Raw genomic sequence first — 17,128 nt, 5'->3', positions numbered from 1 at the left:
CTGACTTGTGCAGTCTTCATCCCAGTTGCAAAACATATTTTAAATGACTAGTTCTTGTGATTTCCTCGTAATGTTAATATCGTTGGTGAAATATATGATGGTAAGAGGTACACTCACTAATTTGTAGACGACAGTCTCTGAATGCAGTGGGCACAGACGTCCCCTGACAGTTACACTCTCCGGTGTCGGGATCGCAGGTGGCGCCGTTCTGGCAGGCATCTCCAGCATTGCAGTTAAATAGGGCAGGACCTTCACAACGACGAAATAGAATGAGCATTCAAACACAATCATCCATAGATAATTCTCATATATAAGATTGGATCCCAGGATACGTCATATCAAATGTGAGTGAGTGAGTATGGTTTTAAGCCGCTTTTAGCAATATTCAAGCAATATCACGGCGTGGGACACCAGAAATGGGCTTCACACATTGTACCCATGTGGGGAATCGAACCCGGGTCTTCGGCGTGACGAGCGAACGCTTTAACCACTAGGCTACTCAATGGGTCCTGTCATCAAATGTAAGCCCTTGTTGTTACCTGCCTGGCGCTCTGTGTTAAGGGAATAGACTGACTGACTGACTGAGTTTGGTTTTACGCCGCTTTTAGCAATATTCCAGCAACATCACGGCGGGGGACACCAGAAATGGGCTTCACACATTGTGCCCATGTGGGGATTCGAACCCGGGTCTTCGGCGTGACGAGCCAACGCTTTAACCATTAGGCTACCCCACCGCCCCGTTAAGGGAATAGAACCAGAACTGGTCGGATCGGGGTAGGCATACTGTATCGGACATATTCATGTTCAAAGACGTTGCTGTATTAGTGCAATAACCTTGAACCTCACTTCACCTCATCTCACCTCATACATAACTCGTAGATGTTATAACCGAATCTCTGTGATGCACTATTTTTAGTTTTGAGTTTGTCTTGTCGCTGCCCAGAGCTAAGGCTGTACCACAGTGTTTATTAATTAGATCCCGTATCAAATCTGCGACTCGCTAATATGTTTGAGCAAAGTCCATGCGTCGTCAACTAACAGCACATCTAATACGATTCGCCTCCTGGTACATTCACCTTCAAGTACCAGTACTTATATTTCAAATTGTGCATCAATATATCAACTTATCGTTTTCGAAACCATACCGGTAAACATCAGCCATGCGTTAAGCGATGGCGGCCAAACATCAGAACCGTTGATTCCACCCCGATGGTTTTGGAAGTGCACATATTTTAACGCAAGTGCTTTCGGAACATGATTGTGTTACAGATTTTGTAGATTTACGATTCACGTACATTAACGCAGAACTGTTAGGATTCGGCACGTTTCGAAATGGAAGTCTATAAGGAAAACACTATCAAACAACCCGAGCTCTGTGCAGCCACAAGTCAATTTCAAAATCTGTAATGGGAAAATTACAGATACAGGGTAACGGTACCTAACATAACTACCATCTTAAAAAATAAAAGGGGACCGTACTCTCATGCGCTACAAAGCGATCTGGGCCTAATATAACCTTAAGGCAGTTTTACTGCTAAGTCACTGCTGAACAGTTCCCATGGCATTGTAAAAGAAACCGACCTGACCGAAATACAATTGTCGCAGCGCTTCCTGTGGAGTCACTGTATTGGGAATAGTGTCATGCTAGCACCTCGAGCGCTGTACGTTTCTGACTGACAAGGATGGGCTATGTGAACCTGATTCATCTGCATCATATTATCATGAGAAGGTTGATTGATTCCTTGATTTGGTTATGGTAGCATCTCTAAAGATTCAGTAGAAAGACCTGACATCACTTTGTACCTAACGCCACCTAACGTCAGCGTATATTCGCCACTCACCGTCGTTGTCTACGTACGACACGTATACGCGCGGCCTGGCTCCGATCGTGTTCCCTGCAGATGTCGCTACGATCTCAAAGATGTAAAGTCTGTCTGGTTCCTGGATCTGCAAAATGCACTTCCTGTTAGTTTGGATGCGCGCATAGACATAGGAGACACACAGATGTGTTACTGAAGGTCAACTCTAACCCGGAATTGAGCATCATCATGTGTTGGGCCGGCGAGGTGGTAGGAGATGTGTCATTGAAGGTCAGTTCTAACGCTTATCTCCATATCTTCACGTGTGGGGCTGGGGTGGTGTTAGGAGACGCAGATGTGTTACTGAAGGTCAACTTTAACCCAGAATTCAGCATCATCATGTGTTGGGCTGGGGAGGTGGTAGGAAACAGATGTATTATTAAAGGTTAATCCTGACTTGGATCTTCACATCTTCACGTGTTGGGCTGGGGTGGTGTTAGGAGACGCAGATGTGTTACTGGAGGTCAACTTTAACCCAGAATTCAGCACCATCATGTGTTGGGCTGGGGAGGTGGTAGGAAACAGATGTATTATTGAAGGTCAATTCTAACACGGATCTCCACATCTTCACGTGTTGGGCTGGGGTGGTGTTAGGAGACGTAGATGTGCGACTGGAGGTCAACGTTAACACGGAATTCAGCACCATCATGTTTTGGGCTGGGGAGGTGGTAGGAAAGAGATGTGTTATTGAAGGTCACCGCGGATCACATGTGTTGGGCTGGGGTGGTGTTAGGTGTGTTACTGGAGGAAAATTCAGCACCATCATGTGTTGGGCTGGGGAGGTGGTAGGAAACAGATGTATTATTGAAGGTTCATTCTAACGCGGATCTCCACATCTTCACGTGTTGGGCTGGGGTGGTGTTAGGAGACGCAGATGTGTTACTGGAGGTCAACTTTAACCCAGAATTCAGCACCATCATGTGTTGGGCTGGGGAGGTGGTAGGAAACAGATGTATTATTGAAGGTCAATTCTAACACGGATCTCCACATCTTCACGTGTTGGGCTGGGGTGGTGTTAGGAGACGCAGATGTGTGAACTGGAGGTCAACGTTAACTTTCACGAATTCAGCACCATCATGTGTTGGGCTGGGGAGGTGGTAGGAAACAGATGTATTATTGAAGGTCAATTCTAACGCAGGATCTCCACATCTTCACGTGTTGGGCTGGGGTGGTATTAGGAGAGAGATGTGCGACTGGAGTGTTGGGGAGGTGGTAGGAAAGGGATGTGTTATTAAAGGTCCTTCTACTTGGATCTCCACATCTTCACGTGTTGGGCTGGGGTGGTGTTAGGAGACGCAGATGTGTTACTGGAGGTCAACTTTAACCCAGAATTCAGCACCATCATGTGTTGGGCTGGGGAGGTGGTAGGAAACAGATGTATTATTGAAGGTCAATTCTAACACGGATCTCCACATCTTCACGTGTTGGGCTGGGGTGGTGTTAGGAGACGCAGATGTGCGACTGGAGGTCAACGTTAACACGGAATTCAGCACCATCATGTTTTGGGCTGGGGAGGTGGTAGGAAAGGGATGTGTTATTGAAGGTCAATTCTAACGCGGATCTCCACATCTTCACGTGTTGGGCTGGGGTGGTGTTAGGAGACGCAGATGTGCGACTGGAGGTCAACGTTAACCCAGAATTCAGCACCATCATGTGTTGGGCCGGGGACGTGGAAGGAAACAGGTGTGTTATTAAAGGTCAATTCTAACACAAATCTCCATATCTTCACGTGTTGGGCTGGGGTGGTATTAGGAGAGACAGTTGTGTTATTAAAGGTTAATTCTGACGCAGATCTCCACATCTTCACGTGGGGCTGGGGTGGTGTTAGGAGACGCAGATGTGCGACTGGAGGTCAACGTTAACACGGAATTCAGCACCATCATGTTTTGGGCTGGGGAGGTGGTAGGAAAGGGATGTGTTATTGAAGGTCAATTCTAACGCGGATCTCCACATCTTCACGTGGGGCTGGGGTGGTGTTAGGAGACGCAGATGTGCGACTGGGGGTCAACGTTAACACGGAATTCAGCACCATCATGTTTTGGGCTGGGGAGGTGGTAGGAAACAGATGTATTATTGAAGGTCAATTCTAACACAGATCTCCATATCTTCACGTGTTGGGCTGGGGTGGTGTTAGGAGACGCAGATGTTAGGAGGTCACGCAGGAATTCAGCACCATCATGTAACTGGGGGAGGTGGTCAACGATGTAACACGGAATCTTCACGTGTGGGGGGGGGCTGGGGTGGTGTTAGGAGACGCAGATGTGTAACTGGAGGTCAACGTTAACACGGAATTCAGCATCATCATGTTTTGGGCTGGGGAGGTGGTAGGAAAGGGATGTGTTATTGAAGGTCAATTCTAACGCGGATCTCCACATCTTCACGTGTGGGGCTGGGGTGGTGTTAGGAGACGCAGATGTGTAACTGGAGGTCAACGTTAACCCAGAATTCAGCACCATCATGTGTTGGGCTGGGGAGGTGGAAGGAAACAGATGTGTTATTAAAGGTCAATTCTAACACAAATCTCCACATCTTCACGTGTGGGGCTGGGGTGGTGATAGGAGACACAGATGTGCGACTGGGGGTCAACGTTAACCCAGAATTCAGCATCATCATGTGTTGGGCTGGGGAGGTGGTAGGAAACAGATGTATTATTGAAGGTCAATTCTAACACAGATCTCCATATCTTCACGTGTTGGGCTGGGGTGGTATTAGGAGAGACAGTTGTGTTATTAAAGGTTAATTCTGACGCAGATCTCCACATCTTCACGTGGGGCTGGGGTGGTGTTAGGAGACGCAGATGTGCGACTGGGGGTCAACGTTAACCCAGAATTCAGCACCATCATGTGTTGGGCTGGGGAGGTGGAAGGAAACAGATGTGTTATTAAAGGTTGATTCTAACGCGGGTCTTCACCGAGGGGAACACCAGTAGCAGAAGCAGCATGATAAGGGAATTGAGATGGCAAAGGCACAGAACAACTTACAGTATCGTCGAGTGTTCCTAGCGGAAGTAAGCGAGTGGCCTCCCCTGAGAGAAATTCCACGGGCAGCCGCCATTGTTCGTTGTAATTGTCTGTATATTCCAAGGCGACAAGGGTGACCGTGGCATTGTTCGTCAGAGCCCCACTTCTTGTGATTTGGAGAACCAAGGGCACAGCCTGACCCTCACGTACAATAACGGTCACATCATTTAAAAATGTAAACTCTGAAAGCAGAAGCGTATTGTGAACTTGAGGCTGCGGCTTGCAAAACATGTAAGCAGGTAAGAACGAAATAGTTCAAATACGTACAAATGTCAGTCAAGGAATATAGTCCAGTATGCACTCTTAAATTTACAAATATGTCGTTTTGTTTCATACCCTTCATATTATGTTGCCTTGACGCTTTATAACCATATATACCACTCCGCCTATCTTAGCGATCTAACTATTTGATTGCTTTAGAAATAATTTAGCATACAAAAGAATTCTTGGACGATGGAACATCTTGAGTAGTTGATATTTTTCTAAATAATGTTATAAATGGTTCATATTTATACAGAACGCTAAATTTTGCATTGATAACTGCCACACTAGTTATAACCACTATATATGTAATACTGTACCTTGTATAGTGCTGACCCCTTACCATGCTATCATAAAATAGACAGGTAATATGACCCCTTACCATGCTAGACAGGTAATATAAACACATACCTTATGCAGTGATGACCCCTTACCATGCTATCATAAATAGACAGGTAATATAAACACATACCTTATGCAGTGATGACCCCTTACCATGCTATCATAAATAGACAGGTAATATAAGCACATACCTTATGCAGTGATGACCCCTTCCCATGCTATCACAAATAGACAGGTAATATAAGCACATACCTTATGCAGTGAAGCCCCCTTCCCATGTTACTGTGGCAGGGCGTGGAGTCATCCCACAAATGACATCCTTACCTTGTCACCTTGCTGACGGGGTTAACCTTTTTGGTCATGTGGACAAGGCGTCCGACTTCGCATCCGAAGGTCCATGGTTCGAATCCCAGCACGAGACTCGGAAATGTTATCGCCGCTACACTATCACAGACAGACAGGTATTATAAGTAAACGTGTACATACCTTGTGCAGTGACGACACCCACCGCAGCTAGCACCACCAGATAGGTCATCCATGATGACGTCATACCTGGAACATCAATGGAGTGAGTGAGTGAGTGAATTCCATGTCGGCAGTGTTTCATCCATATTGTGATAATCAAGCCGATCTGAGTAATTGGTTGCACGATAGTCCAGCAAAGATATATACAGAGTTGTGTCCCTTAGTTGCCAGGATTCGCTTATCCGAATCTCGGTTTCACACCAATTATGATCCCTTGTCTGTTAGTTCTGTAGCCGTTCTCGTAATGTTTAATCAAGTCAATAAATATCTGCGATCTATGTCACATTGGGATTTCTTCCCACTTGGAAGCTGGCAGAACTTCATTACCTCCTCAAATCGGGGGCAGTTAGGTAGCCTAACGGTTAAAACGTCCGCCCGTCACGCTGAACACCAGGGATCGATTCCCCACATGGGTACAATGTGTGAAGCCCATTTCTGGTGTCCCCCGCCGTCATATTGCTGAAATATTGCTAAAAGCGGCGTAAAAGCATACTCATTTACTTACTCCCCAAACTGGCATTAAACCCAATTAACATTTAACCATATAATGTAGCTACGGATTCTGGAATGCTGGCAGCAGTCTGGGTGTCTATAAATTGTTTGTAGTCGGAATTAAACGATCGCCTGTACTTTTAACACAGATTTCCAATGAATATTGTTCGTGTTTTGTCACTTTTTTGTACATTTGTTTCTGAGATTGACTAAGACCGTCTGTGTTATCAAGAATGTTTGCCATCCTCATTTATCCCAATAGCGATCAGATTTTAAACACATATATCGAACAGCATAAATTGATTAGGTTTGGCATTTTAAGTGAAGTTTAAGAAATCTTGGATATGTAAACAAACTCATGACTTGCGTACAAACTGATACATCAATCGTTCATGTTTGCTCGCGTAGATTTACATAACGGAATCGATAATTCGTGATATTTAAACATGCTAATCCTGCTGCTATGTAAGTTTACAGTGCCACGTTTCACTGTTAAGTCTATAATCTACCACCAAGTCTACAATCGACCACCAACCTTTCTGAACAGATTCGACTGCAAACAGATATGAACAATGTCGAAAGTACACTCTATTAGACACATTCAATGGTACACACCTATGCCTATATGTTGTAAACAAATACACTTATCAAATGTACTGTCTACATCATCTAGACTACATTTGATGTACATTATTAAGTCTTCTTTGTACATTATCAAAACTACATTCGATTGTTCATTAAGTCTCCAGTCTACTTTGCAGTATCAAGCTACATTCCATTGTACATGTACATTATTAAGTCTCCAGTGTACTTTACATCAGCAAGGCTACATTCTTCAGTACACATTTACGGACGGTGCGGTAGCCTAGTGAATATAGTCTTCTTGTCCCCTTTCTGGTGTCTCCCGCTGTGAAATTGCTGAAATATTACTAAAGGCGGCGTAAAACTAAACTCACTCATTTTACATTGTTACGTCTCCACTCAACTTTACATTATCAAGACTACATTGGACCTTTACATTTAAGATAAATGCGACTGTCGCTATCAAAACTACATTTGACCATCACTACCAACACTACAATCTTGCATACATTCCCGAGACAACAATTGAATGTACATTATCCAGACAACAGTCTACTTTAAATATTTTCAGTCAACATTCGCCTAAATCGTTTAATACTGTATAGGAGACGCATCTATTTCTCTTGAAATAAGTTTACAATTTTTAAGCGTTTATTGACAAAGAAACACATAAACTAATTAAAAACTGGCATTTCAATAAATATATATAATCGCTGACGTGTGTATCAGTGATAGTTGAGGTGTGGTCACCGTCCGCGATTTAACACAGGGCGAAATATTCTTTTATTGGCGTCAAACATCGCTCAGAATGAAAATCTTTTATATAGCATATATGACGTTAAGCCTTCCAGCCCTCTAGCCATGTCGCAGCCTCTATCGGCTCTATTGAAGTAACCAGTCTTAGGTTTACATAGAGGGGCTTGGCCGCACGTTGTTGAAGTACACAGTGTAAAGTAATAACATTCTTGTCTATGTGTTCAAGCTATGCGTGCAGGTGTTTCCAGGCTACGGGTGGGGACACATTGACAGATGTAATTTTCCTCCGTTATAATAGCTGTAAATATTGTCACAATACTGTTCGAGGAAGAATATATAGAGAGAAAGAATCCCTGAAAATGTGTTTTCCAACGTCAAACAGAGGCATGGTAACGACCATTGCTTATTCGATCATGAGAATATGTTGAAAGATTGCTATATCGTCACGTTTTAAATATGGACATACAGCTTATAAACTGTTTCACGAAATTATGGATTACTCGGCTTAATCGGTGTCACGCAGAATTTAACTGGACGGGTGGAAGTCATTTGTAGATTGGGGTGAGGCGATAGGGGTTATGTTCGGAGGGGTGTAAGACGGTAGGGGTTACGTACGGACGGGTTTGAGGCGGTAGGGGTTAAGTACGGACGGGTGTGAGGCGGTAGGGGCTACATACGGACGGGAGTAAGGCGGTAGGGGTTAAGTACGGACAGGTGTAAGGCGGTAGGGGTTAGGTACGGGCGGGTTTGAGGCCGTAGGGGTTAAGTACGGACGGGAGTAAGGCGGTAGGGGCTAAGTACGGACAGGTGTAAGGCGGTAGGGGTTAAGTACGGACAGGTGTAAGACGGTAGGGGTTACGTACGGACGGGTTTGAGGCGGTAGGAGCTACGTACGGACGGGTGTAAGGCGGTAGGGGTTAAGTACGGACAGGTGTAAGGCGGTAGGGGCTACATACGGACGGGAGTAAGGCGGTAGGGGCTACGTACGGACGGGAGTAAGGCGATAGGAGCTACGTACGGACGGGTGTGAGGCGGTCGGAAGGTGTCAGTTCTAGATGATCGTGAGGCGGTGTGTGTCGGTCTGTGGGTGTCAGATGTGGATGGGTGGGAGGCGGTGTGTGTGTGTGCGTGTGCGTGTGTGCAGTGCGTGCGTGCAGCCTGGGCGTGATATTGCTAAAGCGGCGTAAAAGAAAACTCACTCATTCGTTAAGTCTACATTCTGCTTTGCATTATCAAGACAACATTCGCCCTCTGCATTTGACTCAGCTATTAACAACATCACAGAAACCCACGGCGGGGTAAACGAAGAACGTTTATCAGTCATTCCAAGCAAGTATGGAATCGTTCATTCACTCTGCTACCATACTCTGCTACCTCCTAACGGCTACTTACAAATAAGAAATACCGAAATTATTTTAGGATTATCATTTCATAAGAAGAGCCGCTGTCTGGTCAGCTGTGAGATATTCTATTACCGAGATATCATTAAAACGCCGATCTAATCATCTGCCTCAGACTCCGATTGCCACAGGACACCTGAGTGCCCTGACGTGTCAGTAACCCAATCCATGGTCCCGTCACCCTCTCGGCAGTTGCTTCTGGTCATAATCAATAATCCCCTTCAAATGCTATTCAAAAGAAATATTCAGCATGATTCATATAAAAAGATGCTTCTTCTGATTAGTAATATAAAATATGCTTTGAAAAGGACCCATTTCTAGCGATGTTGTTTCAGTATTGCTAAAAGTAGCGAAAAACCTTACTCAGTCAACCAAGTCAATAGATTTCCACTGCAGATAACATTCATTTGGTCCATGTCAATTCCGAGCAACTCTGTGGTTGTGGGCAATACATGATTTAATGAGCTACATCTATACGAGTGAGTGAGTGAGTTTAGTTTTACGCCGCACTCAGCAATATTCCAGCTATATGGCGGCGGTCTGTAAATAATCGAGTCTGGACCAGACAATCCAGTGATCAACAGCATGAGCATCGATCTGCGCAATTGGGAACCGATGACATGTGTCAACCAAGTCAGCGAAACTGACCACCCGATCCCGTTAGTCGCCTCTTACGACAAGATAGTCGCTTTTTATGGCAAGCACATGGGTTGCTGAAGACCTATTCTACCCCGGATCTTCACGGGTCACATCTATACGAACACGACTCAGTTGAACAAATACATGTAGATGAACAAATTGACAGTCAGTTTTACTGTTACGCAATTCTTGCCATGTGAGGCTCCTGCCTATTTTTGTAACACCGAATTTCGACTGCAGTTATAATAATTACTATCGACACGTGTAAATCTCAGTGTGTGCTGAGTGTTGCCAGATCCTGTTTATATACACTTTCTTGGTTATGGTGTGTCCCCTTAAATCACGACTCGTAGGATTAAATGTTTTCGTAATGTCATGTGAAGCATTAGCTACATTTTATTATAAAAAACAATGATGGTTGTTTCAGTCTGTTGCCAGAGTTTTCTTTATACTGTAAACCACATATCCACAATACAAAGTATGTGGTTCTATAGTCTGTTTGCAGTAAAAACGTACCGATGAATTTCACTTTAAACAAAAATGTAAATCAAATAAAGTGAAATTAAGATTGCAAATCCTCATAATTTTACCTTGCCTCAGAATTTTATTCAACTTAGGATAAAAGTTGTTAAACAAACAATCATAGTTTCACATCGCTATTATTGGATTGTATTACAAGGGGGTATGAACATTAAATGAAACCCCGAGAACAAGAAGGATTGGTTTCTACGGTAGTATAAGTTAACACTCATCACGTACCGCACGTGCATTTGTTTCACTGTTCCAACTTCTGCGCTTACCCCCTTGTAATACAAACTAATAATAGCGCTTTGAAACTATGATAGTTTGTTAAACAACTGTTATCCTAAGTTGAATAAAATTCTGAGATTTAAATGTTCAGTTGGCAAGGTAAAATTATGAGGATTCGCAATCTTAATTTCACTTTATTTGATTTATTTTGTTTAAAATGAAATTCATCGGTACGTTTTCACTGCAAACAGACTATAGTGACGTATCGTGCAAAAGGTACGTGGTTCTAGCGACGTATCGTACGTGGTTCTAGCGACGTATCGTGCAAAAGGTAGTGCGGAGTAGCCTATCATTCACAAGGCTACACGTTCCTGACGTATATCAATTAATGTTTCTCACACGTAAATCAGAAAGGGTTTGCATGATATTCTTATATATAAATATGTCAAATGTAAACATGACATGCCCTTAGCATACAGCAGCAAAGTGGTAATCCATTCAGTCGGGTAGATCCTAGGTTACATGTGACCTATTATTTGATGACGATTACCAATGTGAACCTTGCCTCGTATATAAGCCTAGGTTTTATAGATATCGCTGTATGTTTAATAATTCAAAACATAAGATGCTCAACAGATGACGAATTTAATCGTGGGAAAGAAAAATCTGCTACAAATGATCAAACCTCGTATTTGCGTCGTCAGTAAACGACAAGTGGGCCACCTGTCCCCTCTACTGAGATAAACAATGCTCTGTTTGTTTTGTTTACATAGACTCTATCCGTCGTATCAATGGTTTCAAGTTTTTTCCATGTTTAGATTGTGTCTCTTCTACACTTCTGGTGAGAAACCCATGTGAGGTAACGGGTATAAGCCCGTGTGAGATTGAATTCAAGGTCATAAGGTCAGATTATGACGAACTACTTCAGAAATCGTAATTCTAATTGTTAGTCCTGCTTCGGTCAAACTCAGTTGCGTCTGGTTTGTGAGCGTTAATAAATGTTCTTAGGTCCTGTTTAGTTTTCATATATTTTCCTCGCCTTGATAATCTACAGGAATGACGGAAACTTTGTGTGAAAGTCCCACTCTGTATTAGAGGTAAGCAGCAGGTGACGTCACAAATAACTTTGGGTTATGTATTAATGCGCCAAAGTGGTGATAAGGCTGGACCAAATATTATTGCGATTTTAGGGTGTGTATGAAACATATTACAGCACACGTGCCTGTCAGGTACCATACACCCTTCTATAGTCCGTTTGTCTCAAAAGCGGACCGATGAATTGCAATCTAACTCGAAACCTAATAAACATAACATACTCAATGAAACGTTGATCATAATCAAAACATCATACCAACTCTGTGAGGTTTCTGCAGAATGTTTGTCCTAAAAATAAAAAAGTTGTTTAACAATCTTTCATTAAAATATTGACACAGTTCACTATTTGTTACGAGGGAGGAGTGCAGAGAAAGGGACAGCCAGGTGTTCGAGAACGGATGGAGACGGCACAGCACAGGTTAATGAATAAATAACTTTGTCTGTGAACGTGCTTCGCGAACACCTGGCTGTCCTTTTCTCTGCACTCCTCCCTCGTAACAAATAGTGAACTGTGTCAATATTTTAATGAAAGATTGTTAAACAACTTTTTTATTTTTAGGACAAACATTCTGCAGAAACCTCACAGAGTTGGTATGATGTTTTGATTATGATCAACGTTTCATTGAGTATGTTATGTTTATTAGGTTTCGAGTTAGATTGCAATTCATCGGTCCGCTTTTGAGACAAACGGACACTCGAAACAGTTACTGACTACTTTCCACACGTACCTTACGAGCGACATTACGATGCACTTTGACACTGCTCGTTGTAAGATAAATGGTATCTGGCAGCTATTAGTCGTTGATGTAATAGTAGCAGCAAAAGCAGCAGTAGTAGTAATAGTAGTAGTTATGATAATAGGGCGGTGGGGTAGCCTAGTGGTTAAAGCGTTTGCTCGTCACGCCGAAGACCCCGGTTCGAATCCCCACATGGGTACAATGTGTGAAGTCCATTTCTGGTGTCCCCCGCCGTGGTGTTGCTGGAATATTGCTAAAAGCGGCGTAAAAAAACAAAACTCAGTTATGATAATAATGATCGAGCCTTATCAGACAAGGCTAGAGCCAACCACAGCGGCAGTAACAACAATCGTAACCGTCAGAATACAACACCCTTTCACGCAGGTCACACACAAGTCAAAACATTGATTACACAACAGTCTCGTTTCCTGTTGGCTGGGTCCCGTCCCAGTCCAGAATTTTGAGACCAATTCATTCAACTGGATACATAATTATTAGTCAGTATTATTTGACACATCTAAGCAGTTGTATATTGCAATACTACGCTCCTTCTAATCCTTGCAAACACGTCGTGCAGCGTGCTCTGTCGTACAGCGTGCTCTGACAAACGGAAACCTGGAAATCGTGGAAATCTCAAAACGAGGCTCTCCCGCTAAAATGTTTGGCGGTCTGGTACGGATTTGATGTTATATCAATCACATTGTGTGTTACAGAACTGCACTGAATAAGCACAAAAAGGACATAACAGTAACCAGTGAGCCAGGTGCATTGTGAATCTTTTTACGACCTCATCAAACAGGGGCAGTCTGTGACGTCTTAGTTAAGGTCATGCGGCTTACACCTCACCATAAAATATAGAATTACGATGTTATTAAAGCTTAAAATTACAATTCAATTGTAAATACCATTTTCTGATGAAACAAGGAATTGGAATTCAGTGTAACCATAGTTGTTTGTGATGTCTGTTTTCACTTTCACACGAGAAAATTCGGATCGGCTGAAAAGTAGGTCATTGTCTGAATTGGTTAATGAGACTCATGTTTCGGTTAGTGCGAACACCAGATGTCACTATTCAGTCCTTTATGGACGCCTAGTAAGTGAGTGTGGTTTTACGCCAATTCCAGACTTTTAACGGCGGAAGAAACCAGAAATTGGCTTCACTCATTGCATCGTTGTGTAATCGAACCCAGGTCTTCAGTGGGACAAGCGAACCCTTAAGGCTACCCCAGCGCCCTTTCTGATTAAGGGGTACGAGAGAGCTACCCAGACCAGCAATTTCTTCGAACAAAAGTCCATTTAGGGGACACCAGTCATGATATTGAGCCAAAAAAGCGCGTGGCGTCGATAATCTCATATCTGAGCAAGTGAGTGAGTTGGGTATTACGCGTTTTAGCAATATCACGACAGGAGGCACCGGTTATGGGTTTCACACATTGTACATATGTTGGAAATCGAACCCGGGTCTTCGGCGTGACCAACGGAGGGACTGAATCACCCCTAAGATTTTACTTCATAATGATCTAATAATGACAGAACTGTCCCTTGCTCTATCGTATTAATGAAGCTAATTAGTTAACAAGTGCAAGGGATAAAGAATATGCTGATTGCTATTATCACTGAACTTGGCAATGGATATTGTTGTTTCAAACACTGGTAGCGATATATAGCATTAGCTCGGAGTGTATTTTGATAAGATACTTAAAACGTTTGTTTTACACGTCTGTTAATTTACACGAAAAGAATGTTCGCAATACACTTATCAGATGGGGCCAAGGCTACAATCCGTTTGGCTCAAAAGCGGACCGATGAATTGCAATCTAACTCGAAAACTAATAAACATAACATACTCAATGAAACGCTGATCATAATCAAAACATCATACACCACACTGTTATGATACCTTTGTTCTAAAAATGAAAAGGAGGGAGGAGTGCAGAGAAAGGGACAGCCAGGTGTTCTAACAGTTCTAGCTAGTCTGAGCGGGTGTGCGTGCATGCGTGCATGCGTGCATGCGTGCATATTTACTAACATAGGGCACAGCTGTACTGGCGCTGCCAAAGTGTATTATGAATTTGAAGAAATGGCAATTAATACTCTTCGCGTGATTATCTGTGTGATTAGTACCTAATATATTTCGAGTTGTCCATTTAATCTAAGCAGCACCGAATGCACGTGCGTGCAGTTACGTCCTACGCTTTTAATCTTATTACTTTGGTAGCAGTTTGAAATTTGATCTCATTAAAACTACGTAATAGGTACGCCCAGTCAGATTGACCCTAACTATATTTCAGTTTCTTTTTGTCCTTAATTCTTGTTGCAAGAAAAGCGCTACCTGGTATGAATACTTGAGTGATAGACGTCTTTTCAAATTTCACTATCAACAGGGAAAATATTTGGTCTATCCTGATGTGAGGATAGGCTGACAAGCCTTACGAAGGTCACCAGAAAGTACTTGGAATCAAGTTTTCCAAACACCGCTTCTTTAGGTGTCCTGACAATACAGTTTGAAGAATTTAAACCGCGTCAGTTACAAAAGGCACACTAATTAAACGTCTTTAACTAAACTGACCATCGCCATCAGACCGTTGGTCAAACTCCCCTTTAAGACATGAACGACTGGTCACAGATAGCAGAAACTATTAGGGAATATTATATAGTTGAATCTAACGAGCGCAGATGAAATGATTAAGCCCGCCCCCTCCTCAATCTATAACTGACCTTTAAATGACCCTCCCCTCAATCTATATCCCCGACAATAAAGTGTATGCTGTGTCATATGTATCATGTAGCCACTGAAACTTTTCAGCGAGGACTTGCCTCCGTCATCATCTCGTCCAATACTCCTAATGTACAAACAAACACATTCTTGGTTATATTTGGACATATTCAATGTTAAAAGCCACAGAATCCATTGAACGATTTCAGCTGCATCATAATTATGATTCATGAATCACTATCATCTGGTGATGACACCCGGTGTTTGGACATCACTTTTGTCACTGCTGATCATACCTCTACATGTCCACTGTAAAACTATATAAAAGCTTTGCTTGGACCTTGAATTTTGTAACGTTGATAAGCAACGTTTAAGCCAAAGTGGTGAAACGGTCTTTGAAACCTTCATATAAAGGACCCAATGGCTTTTTGCCAGAATAGAAAGAGCTGAGAGATAAAATAATATCCATTAGCAGAAATGGTATAACAATATACCTCTTATATTTCATTACCCTTATACTTCTTTGTTGCGTATATTTTAGCAACCACACTCCTTTCACAAAGGATTTTTCTCACAGTTAGGTTTAACAGAAGATAGTGAAAATCACTGTAATAATACTGTTGTTCTCACCTTAAAACTTTCGCTTGATCGCTCTCTTTGTTTTGCGAGTATCGATGTATAGGGGTATAATTCCTCAGTTCAAAACACACTTGCACCCTCCCTTGCTGATCGCTGCAACCGTCTACCCGGACACCGAGAACACTTCACCTAGCCCCATGCTTGTCATTGCTGTTGGTTTAGACCCAGCACTTTATGCGACTATTTGCTTGCCCCATAACTCATCTCCTGCTGATGAATAGCATCAGTTCTAAGACCATTCCCACCCTTTCACGCTGGTGACGTTAAGAGAGTAACACATTGAATATGGCGTATTTTGGAGTCTAAAAATATACACACTGAAACAGGAGAGACGTGATGTTATAAGAATGAAATGAAAATAAAGGGTATTTTGTCAAAGAAATTATAGGAGGAAGATGTGGCGAATGAGTCAAATGTAACACAGTTCTGGATTTTAAGTCGCTGTGAAATATTTGTCAACGAGGTATTTTCACAAGACGTCTATTCAAACATTAGAATAATTCTACGAGGGATATGAAATATCAGTCATATCGTCCATAATTTGATACATAAATATCAAACCCTGGCGTATGCAAGATAACGATTTTGGGAGCCATTTGATGATGAACAATTGACACTCGTCGGGTTTATAATTTGTACATATAACCCAGCGACTCCAATGACTCTCAATCAGAGCTTGGGAAAAAGTATAGCAATAATTCAAATTAAAGACTATTGTACAAGTGTCAATCGTTATAAAATCTGTAAATGGTTTTATTCTAAAGTGATACACGATAGGGACAGAATGTATGTATGTCGACATCTGTATATACTAGTACCTACTTCTTCATCAGTGAATGCTAGTAGCCGGACAACTAATTCATGCACATGTAAGAACAACCAATGTAATATGCTAACGACGTTGGAAACTAAGCAAGAACAAGAACAGTAAATTACTGGTAATCAGTAATGAACAAATGGAAGCCATATGTGGTGGTGTAATTTGATTAAAATGAATCTAAATTTAAATCAAATGTTCATATTGCAGTCATGATACCTTTAACATGAAATCTTCTCCAAATGTTTGCACTACCTACATTTCACTTCCTTAATGACACATCTCGTTCAGTTCTGCTCAAGCCTGACGCACATAACCCCCTTAAAGTTTTCTTTTAAAGACACTTATTAAAACATTAATTCTTCTCAATGTTTCTGTTCATACAAGATCCACCCAAAATGTCAATATCTCCGCGGCTTCGGTATTCAAATAGGTAAAGACACACCTTAAACCGCTCGATATTTTGGTATACACTTAAGAATCTGCCTTGAGAACGCG

At 42.4% G+C, this 17,128-nt stretch overlaps 1 protein-coding gene across 2 annotated transcripts in view; it reads right to left on the bottom strand.

Moving 5' to 3' along the window:
- LOC124282897 (EGF-like domain-containing protein 2) overlaps nucleotides 1–17,128 on the bottom strand; it is a 38,369-nt gene that overhangs the window by 12,544 nt on the left and 8,697 nt on the right. The window contains exons 1-5 of one of the 2 annotated variants that reach the window (XM_046718939.1): nucleotides 15,805–15,909; nucleotides 5,969–6,034; nucleotides 4,841–5,061; nucleotides 1,842–1,947; nucleotides 118–249 (exon numbers count right to left, since the gene is read on the bottom strand). In XM_046718939.1, the coding sequence (XP_046574895.1) occupies nucleotides 118–249; nucleotides 1,842–1,947; nucleotides 4,841–5,061; nucleotides 5,969–6,032 (523 nt within the window). In that variant the 5' untranslated portion in view covers nucleotides 6,033–6,034; nucleotides 15,805–15,909. Of the gene's footprint in view, nucleotides 1–117; nucleotides 250–1,841; nucleotides 1,948–4,840; nucleotides 5,062–5,968; nucleotides 6,035–15,804; nucleotides 15,910–17,128 lie in introns of those variants that run through there. The other variant, XM_046718938.1, reaches the window with a different exon arrangement.

Source organism: Haliotis rubra, unplaced genomic scaffold (assembly GCF_003918875.1).
Source record: "Haliotis rubra isolate DU_JTF1 unplaced genomic scaffold, ASM391887v1 Scf306, whole genome shotgun sequence".
Classification (NCBI taxonomy): domain Eukaryota; kingdom Metazoa; phylum Mollusca; class Gastropoda; order Lepetellida; family Haliotidae; genus Haliotis; species Haliotis rubra.
This window is presented reverse-complemented; position numbering and strand designations above follow the sequence as displayed.